The sequence below is a fragment of the Dromiciops gliroides genome, chromosome 3 (genome assembly GCF_019393635.1).
Source record: "Dromiciops gliroides isolate mDroGli1 chromosome 3, mDroGli1.pri, whole genome shotgun sequence".
NCBI lineage: Eukaryota > Metazoa > Chordata > Mammalia > Microbiotheria > Microbiotheriidae > Dromiciops > Dromiciops gliroides.
The window spans coordinates 58,994,487-59,010,797 of record NC_057863.1 but is presented as its reverse complement, the minus strand read 5'-3'; the positions used below and the strand labels follow the sequence as shown (position 1 = coordinate 59,010,797).

At 39.6% G+C, this 16,311-nt stretch overlaps 2 protein-coding genes across 2 annotated transcripts; both read right to left on the bottom strand.

Moving 5' to 3' along the window:
* Positions 1–2,354: 2,354 nt before the first annotated feature.
* On the bottom strand, positions 2,355–2,693 carry LOC122746550 (small cysteine and glycine repeat-containing protein 7-like). Its single transcript, XM_043992242.1, has one exon. It carries the CDS (start codon positions 2,691–2,693, stop codon positions 2,355–2,357), a length of 339 nt encoding a protein of 112 aa, XP_043848177.1.
* A 7,795-nt stretch (positions 2,694–10,488) lies between these two features.
* LOC122746545 (small cysteine and glycine repeat-containing protein 5-like) lies at positions 10,489–10,851 on the bottom strand. Its single transcript, XM_043992238.1, has one exon. The coding sequence runs from the start codon at positions 10,849–10,851 to the stop codon at positions 10,489–10,491; it is 363 nt and encodes a 120-aa protein (XP_043848173.1).
* Positions 10,852–16,311: the final 5,460 nt, after the last annotated feature.

Genomic DNA, 16,311 nt, shown 5'->3' with positions numbered 1-16,311 from the left:
TCCTGAGACCCAGTTATTAAATATTTATCAGCATACCCCTGTTTATAAATCTAATTCTTATTAATTCTTATAAATCTAAATTCTAAAAGCTGTGGCTGCCCTTTATTATATACTTTTTTTTTTGGTGGGGCATTGAGGATTAAGTGACTTGCCCAGGGTTGCACAGCTAGTAAATGTCAAGTGTCCAAGGCCAGATTTCAACTCAGGTCCTCCTGAATCCAGGGCCAGTGCTTTATCCACTGCTCCATCTAGCTGCCCCCCCCTTATATACTTTTATACTTAAATACCTTTCTATACTTCAGGATTCCCACTTGTGCTCCTTTATCCTTCAAAACTGCATTTGATGTAAACTTTAACCTAATTTCATCTATCTAAAAACGTTGGGTGACAGCTAGGTGATACAGTGGATAGAGTTATGGGCCTCTTCCAGAGTTCAAACCCAGCTTCAGACACTAGCTGTGTGACTCTAAGCAAATCACTTATCCCTGTTTGCCTCAGTTTCCTTATTTGTAAAATGAGCTGGAGAAGAAAATGACGAACCACTCCAGTAGCCCTGCCAAGAAACCCTCAACTGGGGTCATGAACAGTCAGATATGACCAAAAAAAACCCCAACTGAACAACAGAAAAAATGTTATAGGGAAGGGAAAGGAATTACACAATATGATTTATCCTAAGCTATGCCCCTTAGAGCTAGCCCTAAAGTCAGTACATTGCTTCTGTGAAAGGTTGGTTTCATGTGAAATGACATTTTAGCAAATGCTTTCTTCCATATATAACCCACAATTTTGGGCTATATTCCCATTTGGGGAGCTTGGGAATTGCTTCTTTAGCAACCCCAAGTTTGCTTCCTTCTGTTGAAACTATTAGGGTAGTATTTGTAAGACCAGAGATTTTTATGGTTTCCTAAAATGAAGAAGAGACCTGACAGGAAGAGGAGGATTATGTGCATTGTAGGCAAATCTGAGTCTTTTGTATTTTCTGTACTTTCTGTTTGGTTAAATAGAAACATATGAAATGCATAAATACATTGAGTTCTTGCCTGGAAACTAAAGCTTTTTTATTTTTATTTTTATTTTATTTTTTTGGTTAAAGCTTTTAAAAAAAAAACCTATATCAATGGCGATCTAGACAAAAGTTAAGTATTATGAGACTGGTGGGGGGTAAATTGAGTCAAATATGAATAATTTGTGGTATACATTCTAGTATTTAATGTAGTCTGAGTAAATCCAGAGATTGAGCTTCTGTGTCATGGGTCATACATACAAAGGATGATTGATAGAATGATACCAGAGTTGAGTTTTATGATATTATGGTAAGGTTTGGTTATAAGGTGTAATTGTGTTCATTCAAAAGGACATTGGCTGGGGAAGCTAGGTGGTGCAGTGGATAAAGCACCAGTCCTGGATTCAGGAGGACCTGAGTTCAAATCTAGCCTCAGACACCTGACACTTACTAGCTGTGTGACCCTGGGCAAATCACTTAACCTCCATTGCCCTGCAAAAAAACCAAAAAAGACATTGGCTAATCCAAATTTATGTGTGGTATATGTTTGTCGATGATGGGTGTTCCATGTGTGAACATAAGATGTAATATTCATTGTGTTTCTCGGATGATTCATCCTGACCTGTCTGAAATTACAGGTTTCCTTCAGTAAAGGAAAAAGACCCTTCAATGTGAATTTCTTGTTCAGCTCCCACTTAATTTGTTTCTTTCATTAGTCATTCATGAGGCAGGAATGATATCTTTTAGCACAGCCATACCATAATAAAAGAGACAAGTTTATTGCTGGAAATTTAGCAGATTTTATTGAGATATTTATAGAGGGTAGGAAGATGGATAAGAAACGGCAAAAGAATAGAAAAGCAGGTAACATAAATGGGCAAATCAGCATCTGAAGGCATCAAACATTTCAAAAGGGGTAAAGGATAGAGAGATGCCTTTGAAAATGGAGACTAAATTTAGACAAGATCTTTATACACATATTGTATATGTATACATATACACATATATACATACATGTGTATATGTGTGTGTGTGTGTATATATATATATATATTATAAGAAAGGAAGGAATAAAGATCATGATTGCATTTTTTCTGACCTCAACAACATATAATAGTTGGACTCTTATCTTTTTGCTTGGCTGTTTTGCCTGTGATATTTCTATGAAATCAAGAAGATGTACAATGTTCACAGAATAGTAGGTACAATCCGCTAACATATGTTGCGGGACACACAGATGACATAGATGTCAGGCAGATTCAAAGCAGCCAGGTTGAGATAAAACAAAGTCTTACCTTCATGCTCTGCATGTGCCCCTAACTGGTATTTACTAGGTCCTGTTGACTCCCCTCTAGCAGCAGCATTGCCTCTTACAGCAGCATTGCTGGCAGCAGCATTTCTGTTGGCAGCAGCCCTTGCCACAGCCACAGCCCTTACCACAGCCACCACCACAGCCACAGGATCCAGAGCAGCAGGTGCGACGGCAGCAGATGACCATGGGACTGCAGCAGCCTCCACAGCAGCCACAGCAGCAGGGGCAACAGGCAGAGCAGCAGCCCACACGGCGGCAGGTACATGTGGTACAGCCACCGCAGCCACCGCAGCCGCCACACCCACCGCAGCCACCACAGCCACCGCAGCCACCACCACAGCCACCACAGCTGTTGCCTCTACAGCCACAGCAACCCATAGTGTCAGTACAGAGGGTTCAGGTGAGGAGAGGAGAGAGAACTCAGGAGAGGTGAGTGAAGTTTGATGCTCTCTTTCTCCAGGGCAGCCCTTATATACTTTCAGCCACTTCCTTGTTGTTGATGATTTCTATTTTTGAAGATTTTCATCTTCTCTTGTTTACTTCCTCATATTGGATACTGTCCCAAAGTTCTCACCTGTGTGTTGTTTGTTTTTTTAGGTTCACGTGTCAAGAATGTCTCTTACCTCTTAAAAGAATGTTGTTTGCAATTTTGGTATGCAGCAAACATCTGCCAATGGGAAATCAAGATTGTGGAACTATATGGGGGTAGATGTCACAAGGACATAGACCTTTTTTTTTTAATGTTTTTTTTTTTTTTAGTGAGGCAATTAGGGTTAAGTGACTCGCCCAGGGTCACACAGCTAGTAAGTGTTAAGTGTCTGAGGATGGATTTGAACTCAGGTACTCCTGACTCCAGGGCCGGTGCTCTATCCACTGTGCCACCTAGCTAACCCATAGACGTTTTTAAAGGAAAAAATTTTTACAAAAATGTAAATGCTAAAATACTTTAGTAATTTTCTGTTAAATACTAGACTTAAAAATACTTCTCCAGCAAAACTTATTGAAGTCACCTGATACATACACCTACCTTTATTTAAGAGTTCTAATTCTTACTCTGGGTCCTTTTACGCCTCTTCACAGCAGCAGAACCAAACCAGTATAGTTTAAAAAAGGGGCAGAATACAGTGGCGATTATGAAAATATACTGAAGTGAGGAAATCCAGAGATGTGAGAGGGATGGAGAGATTTAGTGAAGATCAATTGAATCAGAAAGAAGAGAAATATCTTCACTGTCTACCTCAACAGGAACAGGAATAAATGCATTCAAGAAAGAGATCTCAAACCTAGTACACAGAGGCACAATAGAATAGTGATGGGAGATCATTTACTCAAGCATCTATTAGAGCATTTGCCCTTCCCCAAACTGAACAGCTGTTAATATTCAACTTACTGCAATGTTAACTTCATTCTTCAAAGGATGAAGGAACCAATCAGGAGAACTGTTATTAACTAAAAAGGAAGAACTTGTTGCTAAAATTGAAATAATGGAAGCTGTGGGGAGGAAAAATTGTACCATCTTCACATCTGAGACAGAGAAAGAGGAAAACTGGATAGAGTTGGACATGCACCCAAGACTTTTGGAGAATGAATTTCAAAGAGTTCAGAAAAATGTGGTGTAGAATCCTAAGGAATAGAATTCTATAGCTCAGGGGGAAATGGGAAACTCTGAAGAATGATATTCTTAAGACTTAAAGTTCATGGGTGGGTAAAGCAAATATAAAAAAAATGAACAATTTTGCCTAGCTAATCTATTCAATCCTATTCCAATTAAATTACTAAAAAATATCTTATTGAATTAGAAGAAATAATAACAAATTTCATTTGAAAGAAAAAAAGGTCAGGAACTTTAAAGAAGGGAAAAAAGATGTTAAGAAAGCATATTTAGCAGGATCAGACCTTAAACTATATTATAAAGTGAGAGCATTGTGGAAGTACAAAATGTAGAATTTTGATTAAATTACAATTTTTTTGTATAAGTAAAACCTATGTAGTCAAGAATAGAAGGAATGCAAAAAATTGGGGAAAATTTCATAGACAATCTCTCAGGATATGATTGGGTTGGAATATTGCTGTGCTGTAGGAGATGGTGAACTGGTTGATTTAGAAAAACATGGAAAGGTTTGGACTTATGAAGGAAGATGCTGTCCAACTACAGAGAAACAGATGAGAAGTGGAAATAAGCATAGTATGGTCTTACGTATAGGTGCATGAATGTATATGTGTATATATATGTATATGTTTAGAGATATATATGTCTATCTATCTCTATTTATAATCTATCATCTATCTATCTATCATCTCTATCATCTATTTCTCATCTATCTAGTGTTTATCTATTCAAACTTATTCAAGCTTTAGAGGGGAGGGAGGGGAAAAATAAAGTAAAAAGTGAACAGCAGAGAATAAAAGGAAATCTACAAGGAAGCAAAGAAAAGCTGGGCAGCTCTGAAAACAATGTATAGTATTTATAATATAGGTTTTCTTGAAATGCAAATTTATTGTCATATTGAATTCTCTCCTATGTTTTGCTGTGTACATGGCAGTTTTTTTTTTTCCTTTTCTGGTTTTGTATTTAAGTTAAAAATAAAAATAAATTAAGACTCAAAGATAAATAATTTTATTGGAGTAGAAAAGTGGTAGTTGTCTAAAAAGACCATGAACTAATGAACAGAGGCTCATGAATCAAAGCAGATCTTAAAGAGATGCAAGACAATGAATGTAAGGGCAGGTAATAAAGGATGATTATAAAACCGTGGCTTGGTCTTGTAAGAATAGTATTAAGAGGTCTAACGTCCAGTATGTGCTGAGGCTGATAAGGAATACTAAGGACAACAAAAGAAAAAGGTGTTGTTGTTTTTTTTTTTTAAAGTTAGATTGGGCAAAAAAGGCACATCAAAGAAAGAATAGGACTGCTGCTTATTGTGGATGGAACAATGATAACTGACAACAGAGGGAAGAATTACTCACTCCTTATTTTTGTGTCTCTTTTCTCTTCCAAAGAGGATATTCTTTGAACTTGAATGAACAGAACAAAAATGGCTAATGGGGAATTGGTACCAGGATACATAGGGAGATAGTGAGGGAGCATTTAGTTTCCCTTGATATGTGAAAGTCACTAGCATCTTGAAAAGAAGCTGATAAATAGGATTGTTGAAGAGTGACTTGAAAGATCTTGAATAATGTAAGAGGTTCTTCAGGAGAGTTGCCTTTATTTTCAAAAAAGGAAAAAGTGAAGTATATTAACTACCAGTGAGCTTGACTTTGTTTCCTGGAAAAGTCTATGTAGGGTGGCTTAAAGCCATGAAAGTTTATTACTGATCCCTTCTGCATGTTGATAGCTGGAATTGAGAACAAATGATGGAAGATGGAGGAAAATATCCTGCACTGGCTCCCTAGCCTCCTCCAAGCTATTTCTTGCTTTTCCCAACCCATTACTTTGCAGGGGAGATTCAGGGACCTTTACTGGACTGATGAAAACTATATTGCCCTTGACTCACATTCCTTCGCAGTTTTTGTAAGGCAAGTCTCTTGAAATGGTTTAAGGGTGTAACTATTGGAATGATGCCACCTGCTGGAGACTTACTGTAGGAAAGCTCTGCCTTGAGGAGAAGGCATCTGAGGGCAAGCCGTATGGCTTTTCTTTGGCGTCAGGAAGTGACGTTTGCTTGTGGGAGGAAGAGGGGGCAAGGCAGGTTCTCTCACTCTCTTTCACCAGGACTCATGGAGAGTGGAGGAGGGGAACTGTAGCTCCCCAAGATAGATGAATCTAGGCCTTTCTCTCTCTTCACTAAATTCTTATTCTCCTTAATAAATGCTTAAAAGTCTAAACTCTTGATAAAGCTTATAATTTATTGGTGACCACTCATTAGATATTTTAGACAGACTAGCTAGAATTTTAGCCCCCTTACAAGGGGAAGTATAGGCTGAAGATAAGGAACTGATTGGGGTTATAGGCAACTTTTTAATCCTAAATCTAAAAGGCATGGAACAGGGATTTGACTTCAAACTCCCTAGCAGAAAGAGGATATTTCCAAACAGACTAAATGCTGATGGGCACCAGTTAGCTAGTTGGCTCATTTGGGTTTGGCTCTGGATGGTAACAGACCCTCTTGCTTGTATATCCTTGTATCCATATGTGCTGGCCACAAATATTCCCTATGTGACCCTCCATGCCTGAGTCTATGGTGTCCACTCTTCCTACTGATGTTGGGAGTATTTGAGGGAGACTGTATTTCAAGTTTAAGAGGAAAATGTTCTACCCTTACTTTTCTTATAATCCTATTTAATTGTAAATGCCTTTGCTTTGAACTAACTGTGCCCTCTGTCTGATCAGTAAAAGCAAACATGTTTTGTGAGGACTCTTGTGATATGGTTTTTTTAAGTGAACCCATGTTCAAACTTTTTAGGATGAAGGAATAAGTGTGAGAGCAGGTGCTACATCTAGAAAGTAGTATTATGAGGATGGCTGGAAAAGGAAGCAGTAATTAAAACAAGGCAGCATGTTCCTATCAGGCATGAGTCACAATGCCAGACTAACTTCATTTCCTTTTTTTTTTTTTTTTTGACATTTTAAACCTCATTCCCTTTTAGGTCAAGGAGATTCTATGGATGTGATTTACCTTGATTTTAGCAAACCATTTAATAAGGGGTTATGAGATTTCTGTGGAAAAGATGTAGATCTATGCACTTGAGGATAATATAATTAGGTGGATTTGGGAAAAGTTGAATGACCAGATTCAAAGAGTAGCTATTATTGGTTGGATATCAACTTGTAGAGAGAATCTCTAATTGAATATACCAGGAATCTCTGCTTAGGTCTGTGCTGTTTTAACATTTTTATTTTTGATTAGGAAACAGGGCAGACATAACATACTAATCAGATTTGCTGATGAGACAAAGATAGGAGGAATAATTAACTTTAAAAAAATCAACTTCACTAATAGAAGATAATAGTTAATTTGATTTTTAAAAAAAATTTAATTTTAAAATATTTTTTTTGCAGGGCAATGGGGGTTAAGTGACTTGCCCAGGGTCACACAGCTAGTAAGTGTCAAGTGTCTGAGGCTGGATTTAAACTCAGGTCCTCCTGAATCCAGGTCCAGTGCTTTATCCACTGCACCACCTAGCTGCCCCCGATAATAGTTAATTTGAAAAAAAAAAATTCTAATTTTAATTCTTTAGTGGATTACTAGATTAATAGCCAGAATTTATGTATTGCCCCAAGGTTTGTGAAGGATTTACATCTGTTTTCTCATTTTATCCTCACAACAACCCTTGGAGGTAGGTGCTATTATTTTACAGAGGAAGAAACTGAGGGTGAGATAAGTGGCTTGCCTACAGTCGCTAGTGTCTGAGAAATATTCAACCTTAGATCTTCCCAATTTCAAAGTCCGGCATTCTATCCACTGCACCACCTAGCTCTCCCAAGGAGTCCACAGTGGGATATAACAGCCCCAAGAGCTACCTGGAAGGACGTCTGTGAGGATCAAAGGATATAATAATTGTGAGGCACTTAACACTATGCCTGGCACACAGTAAGCATTATAGAAATGTTAGCTATTACTATTACTGGTAATCATATTAGGCTGCATAGTATACAAAGTCAGGAGACGATAACCCTGCTGTACTTTGTCCTGGTTGGAATAGCTGTGGATTTTTGAACTTGGTTCTAGGCACCCCATTTTCAGAAGGACATTAATAAGAGGACGATGGCTGGGAAAGTGAATGGCCTTGACAGAGTTTCCATGCCCAGTGATGATCACCTGAAGGAATGAGGAGAGAGGAGGAGAGAAATCTTGGAGAGACATGATAGTTGTCTTCAAATATCTAAGGAGAGGGGCAGCTAGGTGGCGCAGTGGATAGAGCACTAGCCCTGGATTCAGGAGGACCTGAGTTCAAATGCGGCCTCAGACACTTAACACTTACTAGCTGCGTGACCCTGGGCAAGTCACTTAACCCCAATTGCCTCACCAAAAAACCAAACCAAACCAAACCAAACCAAACCAAAAAAAAGTATCTAAGGAGAGGTTATGTGGGAGAGGGCTGAGATTTAGGTAGATTTGGGAGTCAGGAGGATGTTACAAAGAGGTAGGTAGAGAATGGACCTAAGGAGAGACATCCTAACAAGTAGAGTTGTCTTGGGTTCCCCCTCACGGGATGTCCTTGGGCAAAGGCTGGGCATGTTGTAGTGGGGATTCTAGTTCCAGTGTGTGGCGGACTTGACGCCTTTTGGGGTCCCCTTCAACCCCGAGATTCTGTGATTTCTCCATTCCCAATGATGAGCAAAGACGCAGTTCTGCAGTACATAGAGTAGAAGAGGGATGGATGGTAGGAGCTATCAGCGACTGGATTTGTAGCTGAAGGACTGTTGCAAGGTAGTCAGACCCTCTGCCATACTTCCTCTTTTCTCACTCACTTCCTTGACCTCTGTGCCATTGTGCAGGGGCCTTGCAAAGCCACACTCTTTTGTAATCATCCCAATCAGTTATTTGTGTTGATTTATGAAGAACTGTTCTTGACTTAGGAAGTCATAGGTCCACAGCAGGAAGGGGCCTTGGGGGTCATCTAGTGTAATTTTATGGATGAAGAGGAAACTTAGGACCAGGCTGACCACATGATTTGCCAAAGGTCAGAGTTAAGATTTGAATCCGGGTCTAGTCAGGAAGATCTGAGTTCAAATCTATCCTGGGATTCTCAGTTGCTATATGACCCTTGGCAAATCACTCTGTCTACTTCAGTCTCCTCAACTGTAAAATGGTGCTCATCATAATGCTCACATTACAGGATTGGTGTGAAGATCAAATGAGATGATATCAAACACAGTGCCTGACACATAGTAGGTACTTAATAAAGGCTCTGTTCCTTAGTCTGAAAGAAGGTAAAGGGATTGTGGTGGTTGAAGCCAGAGAAGAAAAGGCTCTGCACCACCTACCCACCCAATTCTACTGTGAGGGATGCCTAAATAAAAAGCTGATTGAACCCTTGAATTTTTGTTTCTGACAATAGGATGTAAATGTCTTTGGCAAAAGTCAAGAGGGCAAAGGGTCCTATTCAAACCTAAGATTCCATGACATTATGCAAGGTCACATTCTTCAAATGAAGCCAAAAGAGAAGGCAAAACCAAACCAAAACAAAAACTAGGTGGTGCAGTGGATAAAGCACAGACCCTGGAGTCAGAAGGACCAGAGTTCAAATCCGGCATTGGACACTTAATACTTACTTAGCTGTGTGACCCTAGGCAAGTCACTTAACCCCAGTTGCCTCACCTGAAAGAAAAAGAAAAAGAAAAAAACCAAACCTGGCTCTTCAGAGTAGAGCTTTTCTTTATAAAAGTAAAGTTTTCAAAATTGGGTATGCTTTTCTCTGCTTCTTAGACTCTGCCCAATGGTTAGTTGAAAGGCCAAAGGAAAGAATGATGAACACTGTCCTCATATATTCAGGTTGTTTGGACTTAAGGAAAGAAGATAACTTTGCATTATTCAGACTGTGAAATGAAAAACTCACTATGACTACGGAGAATCAAGAAGGGAGGAGATAATTCAGTACAAACCAGGGATGGAGTTGTTTATTTTTCCTGGATTTCACAGAGAAGAAACATTTAGATAAAGGGAACAAATAGAGATTCCTAAGTTTCCTTGGTGTGTATTATGTATGTTTAATGGAGAGAGCCAACGCCCTGAAATAATGAAAAGGAGACGGTCTTTTATGATTATTTGGTGCCATTTTATTGATAATAGTGAAAGATTAAGTGAGAAAACAGGAGATAGCAGAATGAAACGGTGATGTACCATACACGTCGAAAGGACAGAAACAGTCATACAAGATCTTTAAGAAGATAAAGGTATCAAAAGAATATAAAGATTCCTTTGTCCTGATCATTTTTTATCCTGTAGATCTTGTGCGTTGTTTTTATGACAGTTGAATTGAGCCCATCTCTAATTGCTTTCGAGAGTTTGCTTTGTGGGTGCCTCATTGGGAGCAGAATGGTGACATGATAGTGCCCACAAGAAGGGCAAATAGTGTGAGGTCCTCCCAGACTGCGTGCCCACGTTATGGGACACAGGTGAAAATTCAGAGAGAAGCAGAAGTCTGAGATGAAGGAAAGTCCTACCTTGCTGGACAGAGCATGGGCTCAGCAGGGCCTTCCTGGAGGCCCTGCCCTGACTGCTCCCCTCTAGCAGCAGCATTGCCTCTTACAGCAGCATTGTTGGCAGCAGCATTTCTGTTGGCAGCAGCCCTTGCCACAGCCACAGCCCTTACCACAGCCACCACCACAGCCACAGGAGCCAGAGCAGCAGGTGCGGCGGCAGCAGACAACCATGGGGCTGCAGCAGCCTCCACAGCAGCCACAGCAGCAGGGGCAGCAGGCAGAGCAGCAGCCCACACGGCGGCAGGTACATGTGGTACAGCCACCACAGCCACTGCAGCCGCCACAGCCACCGCAGCCGCCACAGCCGCCACAGCCACCACAGCCACCGCAGCCACCACAGCCACCACAGCCACCACAGCTGTTGCCTCTACAGCCACAGCAACCCATAGTGTCAGTACAGAGGGTTCAGGTGAGGAGAGGAGAGAGAACTCAGGAGAGGTGAGTGAAGTCTGATGCTCTCCTTCTCCAGGGCAGCCCTTATATACCCTCCTGAGGGTACTTGATTCAGGGTGTCACAAGGCACTTCCTTGTTGTTTATCACAGTGTCATGAAAGACCCCCAATTTTCCTACGGACTTCCTCACTTGATATCTTCCATCTAATTAAATTGTTCATTGTAGGTTTTGTTAATTTTTTCTGTTTAAAAAATATTAGGGCAAATTAGAAATGAGTAAAATATCACATGACAAACTTGCATTTTTCCATAACGGTGCCTTTGACCCACCTTGTTGTGAATAGGGAGAAGTATTCAAATTTTCCCATTTCCTTTTCCATATCTTCCTAGAATGATAATGAGTTTCCCTCAGTGGGTCTCCAAAATAAACACTTTAAAGTAGATAAATTCTCCTTTATCAGGAAAAAAGAATATGTGGAAAGCCCCTAGTGAGGAAGATGCCTTCCAAACTCTGTGACAGCCATATTATCTCAGGTTTTACACATGAGCAAATCATGAACCTCTTCCAGTCTTACCTTGCCTAGTCTTTTTTTTTTTAATCTGAAAACTGAAAATCAACTTTTGTTTGGTGTACAAATTCTATGACATTATCTTCAAAAATCAATTATAATAGGGGCAGCTAGGTGGTGCAGTGGATAAAGCACCTGCCCTGGATTCAGGAGGACCTGAGTTCAAATCCAGCCTCAGATACTTGACACTTACTAGCTGTGTGACCCTGGGCAAGTCACTTAACTCTCATTGCCTCGCCGCCGCCCCCCCCCCCAATCAATTACAATATTCTCTTTCTGAAAGCTAGTCTTCATTACTAAGACCCTTAAATGTTCTGCCTCCATAAACAGGACACAGAGCCTATAAAGGATTAAGAGATAATTTAGGTTAAGAGATAATTAAAATCTGAATGGTATCATATTAGTGCTTCCTAGTAAATTCTACTTGAAAAATTAGGCCTTGGATTTGACCCAATATATACCAAAAATGTTATTCCTGCTCATATTTATGTCATATTTCATCATATTGATATATCTCAAAATAAGTTATTTCCCTTGAAACTCAGCAAAGCCCAGGATGGCTTTATTTTGCCCGAGGATCCCTGTTATGGCTCAACTGTGATTTTAGGATGCATTGGCCAATATTGAGAAGGAAGCATAGTCTCTGTGTCCATTTCACTTATTGAAGATTCCATTAGAATTACCAAAAGTACAAAGTACTTTGGATTAGCTTGAGTTCCAACACAAGGACATAATCAAAATGGCCCTAGTGATGGGAATACCAGGTTAGTGGTCAGGTGACAGATTGTCCTACACAATATTTATTTAGCATTTAATGACTCATCTAGTTATCTAATCAACGTGATCATGTGGTATGTGAGTGCTGAGAAAGGTGTTTTAAAGTTCCCACATGAATATTATTTCCAGGTGTAGACCACCATATGGGATAGGAATTGGTGTGGGAAAAGGCCTCAGTGAGTGACGGTCCTTTTACTCAAACAGGTGGGGAGATGGGGGATAGTAAACATTCCCATTAGAGGTATTGAGGTGGGGAGCCATATACCTACAATAGGAATCACAAGGACATTAGAGGTCACAGAGTTTCACAGTAGAGTTTTAGTAGACCATAAGCTTATTATGGAGTGGCATTATAACATGGTAGTTAAAAAATCCAAATAGGATTAAGAGAGGCATAGTATTGAGAATAAAGAAGGTGATTATCTTTGAATATTGTGTTCAATGCTAGAGTCCATATTTTAGGAAAGACATTGACAAACTGAATTCTATCCAGAGGTGGGCAAACCGAATTGTAAAAGGAACCAAATATTATGCTGAAAGAACACTGGTGAAAGGCAATGGAGCTGATTAGCCTGGAGCAAAGATTTACTTGGGGAGATGGTTGCTCTCTCCAAGAGTTTGTAGGCTTCCTTGGCAGAATTAGAACAATGAATAGAAGTTGGAGAAAGGCAGGTTTGAGCTTTGCCTGAAGATAAACTTAAATTAGTACTATCCAATAGTAAAATGAACTTCCCTCCTCCTTCATTAAATGTTTTCAAGTGTAGGCTGGATAGATAATTGCTAAGGATGCTATTGACTGAAAGGAGATTTTGTACTCTGAGATTCAGTGACCTCTGATGTCCTTGGCATTCCTGTTGTAGGTCACTGGATGCTGATAATAGGCTGTCATCTTCCTGTTCTAGTCTGACATCCTTCCCCAGTCAATCCTTAGCCAGTATTTGAATATTTTGAAAACCATCATAAGAAGTATTAAGAAGAAGATTTTTCATCCTTTAGGTTAAGATCCTCAACCATGATGATATTATCAATTTTGAAAATATTAATTAGCTTGTCAAGTTGATCATAAATAACACCAGGCCCCCTAATTTATATTCTAACAGTATGATTTATGTTGGTCTCCCTTACATTTAATCAATGTTGCTTCTTTTTTTAATCTTCCATCTCCATCCAAAAGGATAGACTTTGAAAGGTTAGCATGATGCGCCAACTCTAATTAGTTGAAATTTAATAGAGGTGTAAAATGTAAAATTCAGTGAGGTCAAAAGCTCAAAAGTACACATCAATAGGTTGGCAAGGATTTGCCAATCTCATGCATAAAGCATGTGAGAGCAAAGCACAATATGGATTAACAGTGTGAAATGGGGGCCAAAAACGTTAGTGTCATCTTGGGCTGAAGTAACAAATATGGTGGAGGAAATTCAGAAGTTTATAGCATTCTTTGTGGCTTAGAACAGATCTCTGTGTTGTGTTTGGGTTTGAGTGCCATGTGTTAGGAAGGACATTGACAAACTGGAGAGGCAGCTTTAGGAAGGCCTGGATCCAAATCCTTCACCTGCTCCATAAGTGACCATTGTCACTTATGGTTCTCACTGCCAGAGGCAACTCTTTAAGACAGATGTGTGGATGACATTGGGAGGTGCCTATAGTGAAATCCCTGATACAGACTTTTGTCTGGAACCTGGCTATGGAGAATCCAGGAAACTTTAGAATTAGGGGGAGTCGGGGGCGGCTAGGTGATGCAGTGGAAAAGTACTGCACCTGGATTCAGGAAGACCTGAGTTCAAATCCGACTTCAGACACTTGACACTTACCAGCTGTGTGACCCTGGGAAAGTCACTTAACCCCTGTTGCCCTACCAAAAAAAAAAAAAAAAAGAATTAGGGGAAGTCTCATTTTCCCTTTCCAATTCAGTTCCCTTAACAATTAAGTTAGAGGGGGCCGGGGAGGAGGAAAGAGAGAGATCAGGATTTTGAAAGGACTAGAAACCATACTTTACAAGAATGCCTAGTTCAGGCCCTTATCAGATGCATTTGTCTTCCATTTTTGTCTCCCTAACTCTACTCTTCCAATTTTGATGCATCTTTCACACAACTGAGGTTTTTTTCCCCTGAAAGTACAGATCTGATAATGGGAGCTATGTGCCCCTACTCAGTAAACACCGTGGACTCACTATATAGTCATTGAGTTAAGATATTCAAATCCCTTTGCAAATCTATATAAATGCTTATTAATGCTATTATTATTATTTCTAGTATCAAAAATAAGTTTCTCTGTCATTTAAAGTTCATCAGAGCCTGGCTCCAACCCACCTTTCCAATCTTCCTTTGCATTACTTCCCTCAATGCACTGTATGATCCAATCATTGCTGCTCCTCACACATGACACCCCCTTATCTGTCTTTGTGTTCCTACAGGGCCTGGGGATGATGGGACACATATAGATTGAACATGTTTCCCTTAAATATACTTTCTTTAAGGGACCAGATCTTCTGTATAAACTCTTGCAATAATTCATGGATCCTATCTATCTTTCTAGTCTTTTTTATATGATACCTCCCCACCCCCCCCCCAACTCTGTTTTCTGCAATGCACTTCCCTCCTCATAGAATTCCTCTTTTTCTTCAAGATCCAACTCAAACACCACCTTCTACATGAGGTCTTTCCTAATTCCCCAAGCTGCTAGTGCCCTTCCTCTCTATCTTGAATTTAACCACCCCGTGTTTGTGTCACTCAATATATACTTGTAATGAACTTTTTTTAATGGTTAGAATGTAAGCTCCTTAAGAGTAGGAATCATCTCATCCTTGGTATCCCCAGTGGCTAGCAGGAAGCTTGGCACACAGTAAGCGTTTAATTAATGCTGGTGGATTGACTGATTAACAGCCTGGAATGCAGTTTGAAGCCCACTAACCCCTGTGTTCTTCTTATGTAAATATATCATTGAGCTCAAAGATGTCCCTAAAAAGAGAAAAAGACCTATTTGTACAAAAAATATTTATAGCAACTCTTTTTGTGGTGGCTAAGAATTAGAAATCAAAGGAATTCCCATCAATTGGGGAATGGCTAAACAAGCTCTGGTATATGATGGTGATGGAATATTATTGTGCTATAAGAAATGACAAGCAGGATGATTTCAGAAAGGCCTGGAAAGACTTGCATGAATTGATATATAATGAAGTGAGCAGAACCAAGAGAATATTGTGCATAGTGACAGCAATATTTTTTTCTTTTCTTTTTTTTTTTAAAGTTTGTGTAGGGGGCAGCTAGATAGCACAGTGGATAAAGCACCGGCCCTGGATTGAGGAGTACCTGAGTTCAAATCCGGCCTTGGACACTTGACACTTACTAGCTGTGTGACCCTGGGCAAGTCACTTAACCCCCATTGCCCCACAAAAAAAAAAAAAGAATTAAAGTTTGTGTAAGGATATTCCTTCTATTTTTTTGGTTTTTTGTTTGTTTGTTTTTTGGCTCAGGCAATGAGGGTTAAGTGACTTGCCCAGGGTCACACAGCTAATAAGTGTCAAGTGTCTGAGGGTGGATTTGAACTCAGGTCCTCCTTAATCCAGGGCGGGTGCTTTATCCACTGCACCACCTAGCTGCCCCAACAACAATATTGTTTGATGAAGAACTGTGAATGATTTAACTGTTCTCAGTAATACAATGATCTAAGACATTCTCAAAGGACTAATGATGAAGCATACTATTCACCTCCAAAGAAAGAACTGATATCGATTGAACACAGACTGAAGCATGCTATTTTTCACTTTCAATTTTTTTCTTTTATTCAAGTTTTCTTATACAAAATGTCTAATATGGTAATGTTTTACATGATTGCACACGTATATCTGATTGCTTGCCGAGGGGGTAGGAGAGGGACGGAAGGAGGGATAAAATTTGGAACTCACAACTTTAATAAAAATGTTTATTACTCAACAAATAAACAAAAAAACAAACAAACAAATAAATAAATGGATGACTAACCAAATAAATAAGTAGATAGATAGATGATAGAAAGATCCCATGGTTACCTTCCTGTTCCTCTGTCCTAAGTTACTAAATATGTTGTCTAGCTTTTCTCTGACATGTTTAGCTTGGTATTCCCATGCTGA

Bases quoted from the DNA above. Each gene is read 5' to 3' on its own strand.
- LOC122746550 (XM_043992242.1), bottom strand. From the start codon at position 2,693: ATGGGTTGCTGTGGCTGTAGAGGCAACAGCTGTGGTGGCTGTGGTGGT.
- LOC122746545 (XM_043992238.1), bottom strand. From the start codon at position 10,851: ATGGGTTGCTGTGGCTGTAGAGGCAACAGCTGTGGTGGCTGTGGTGGC.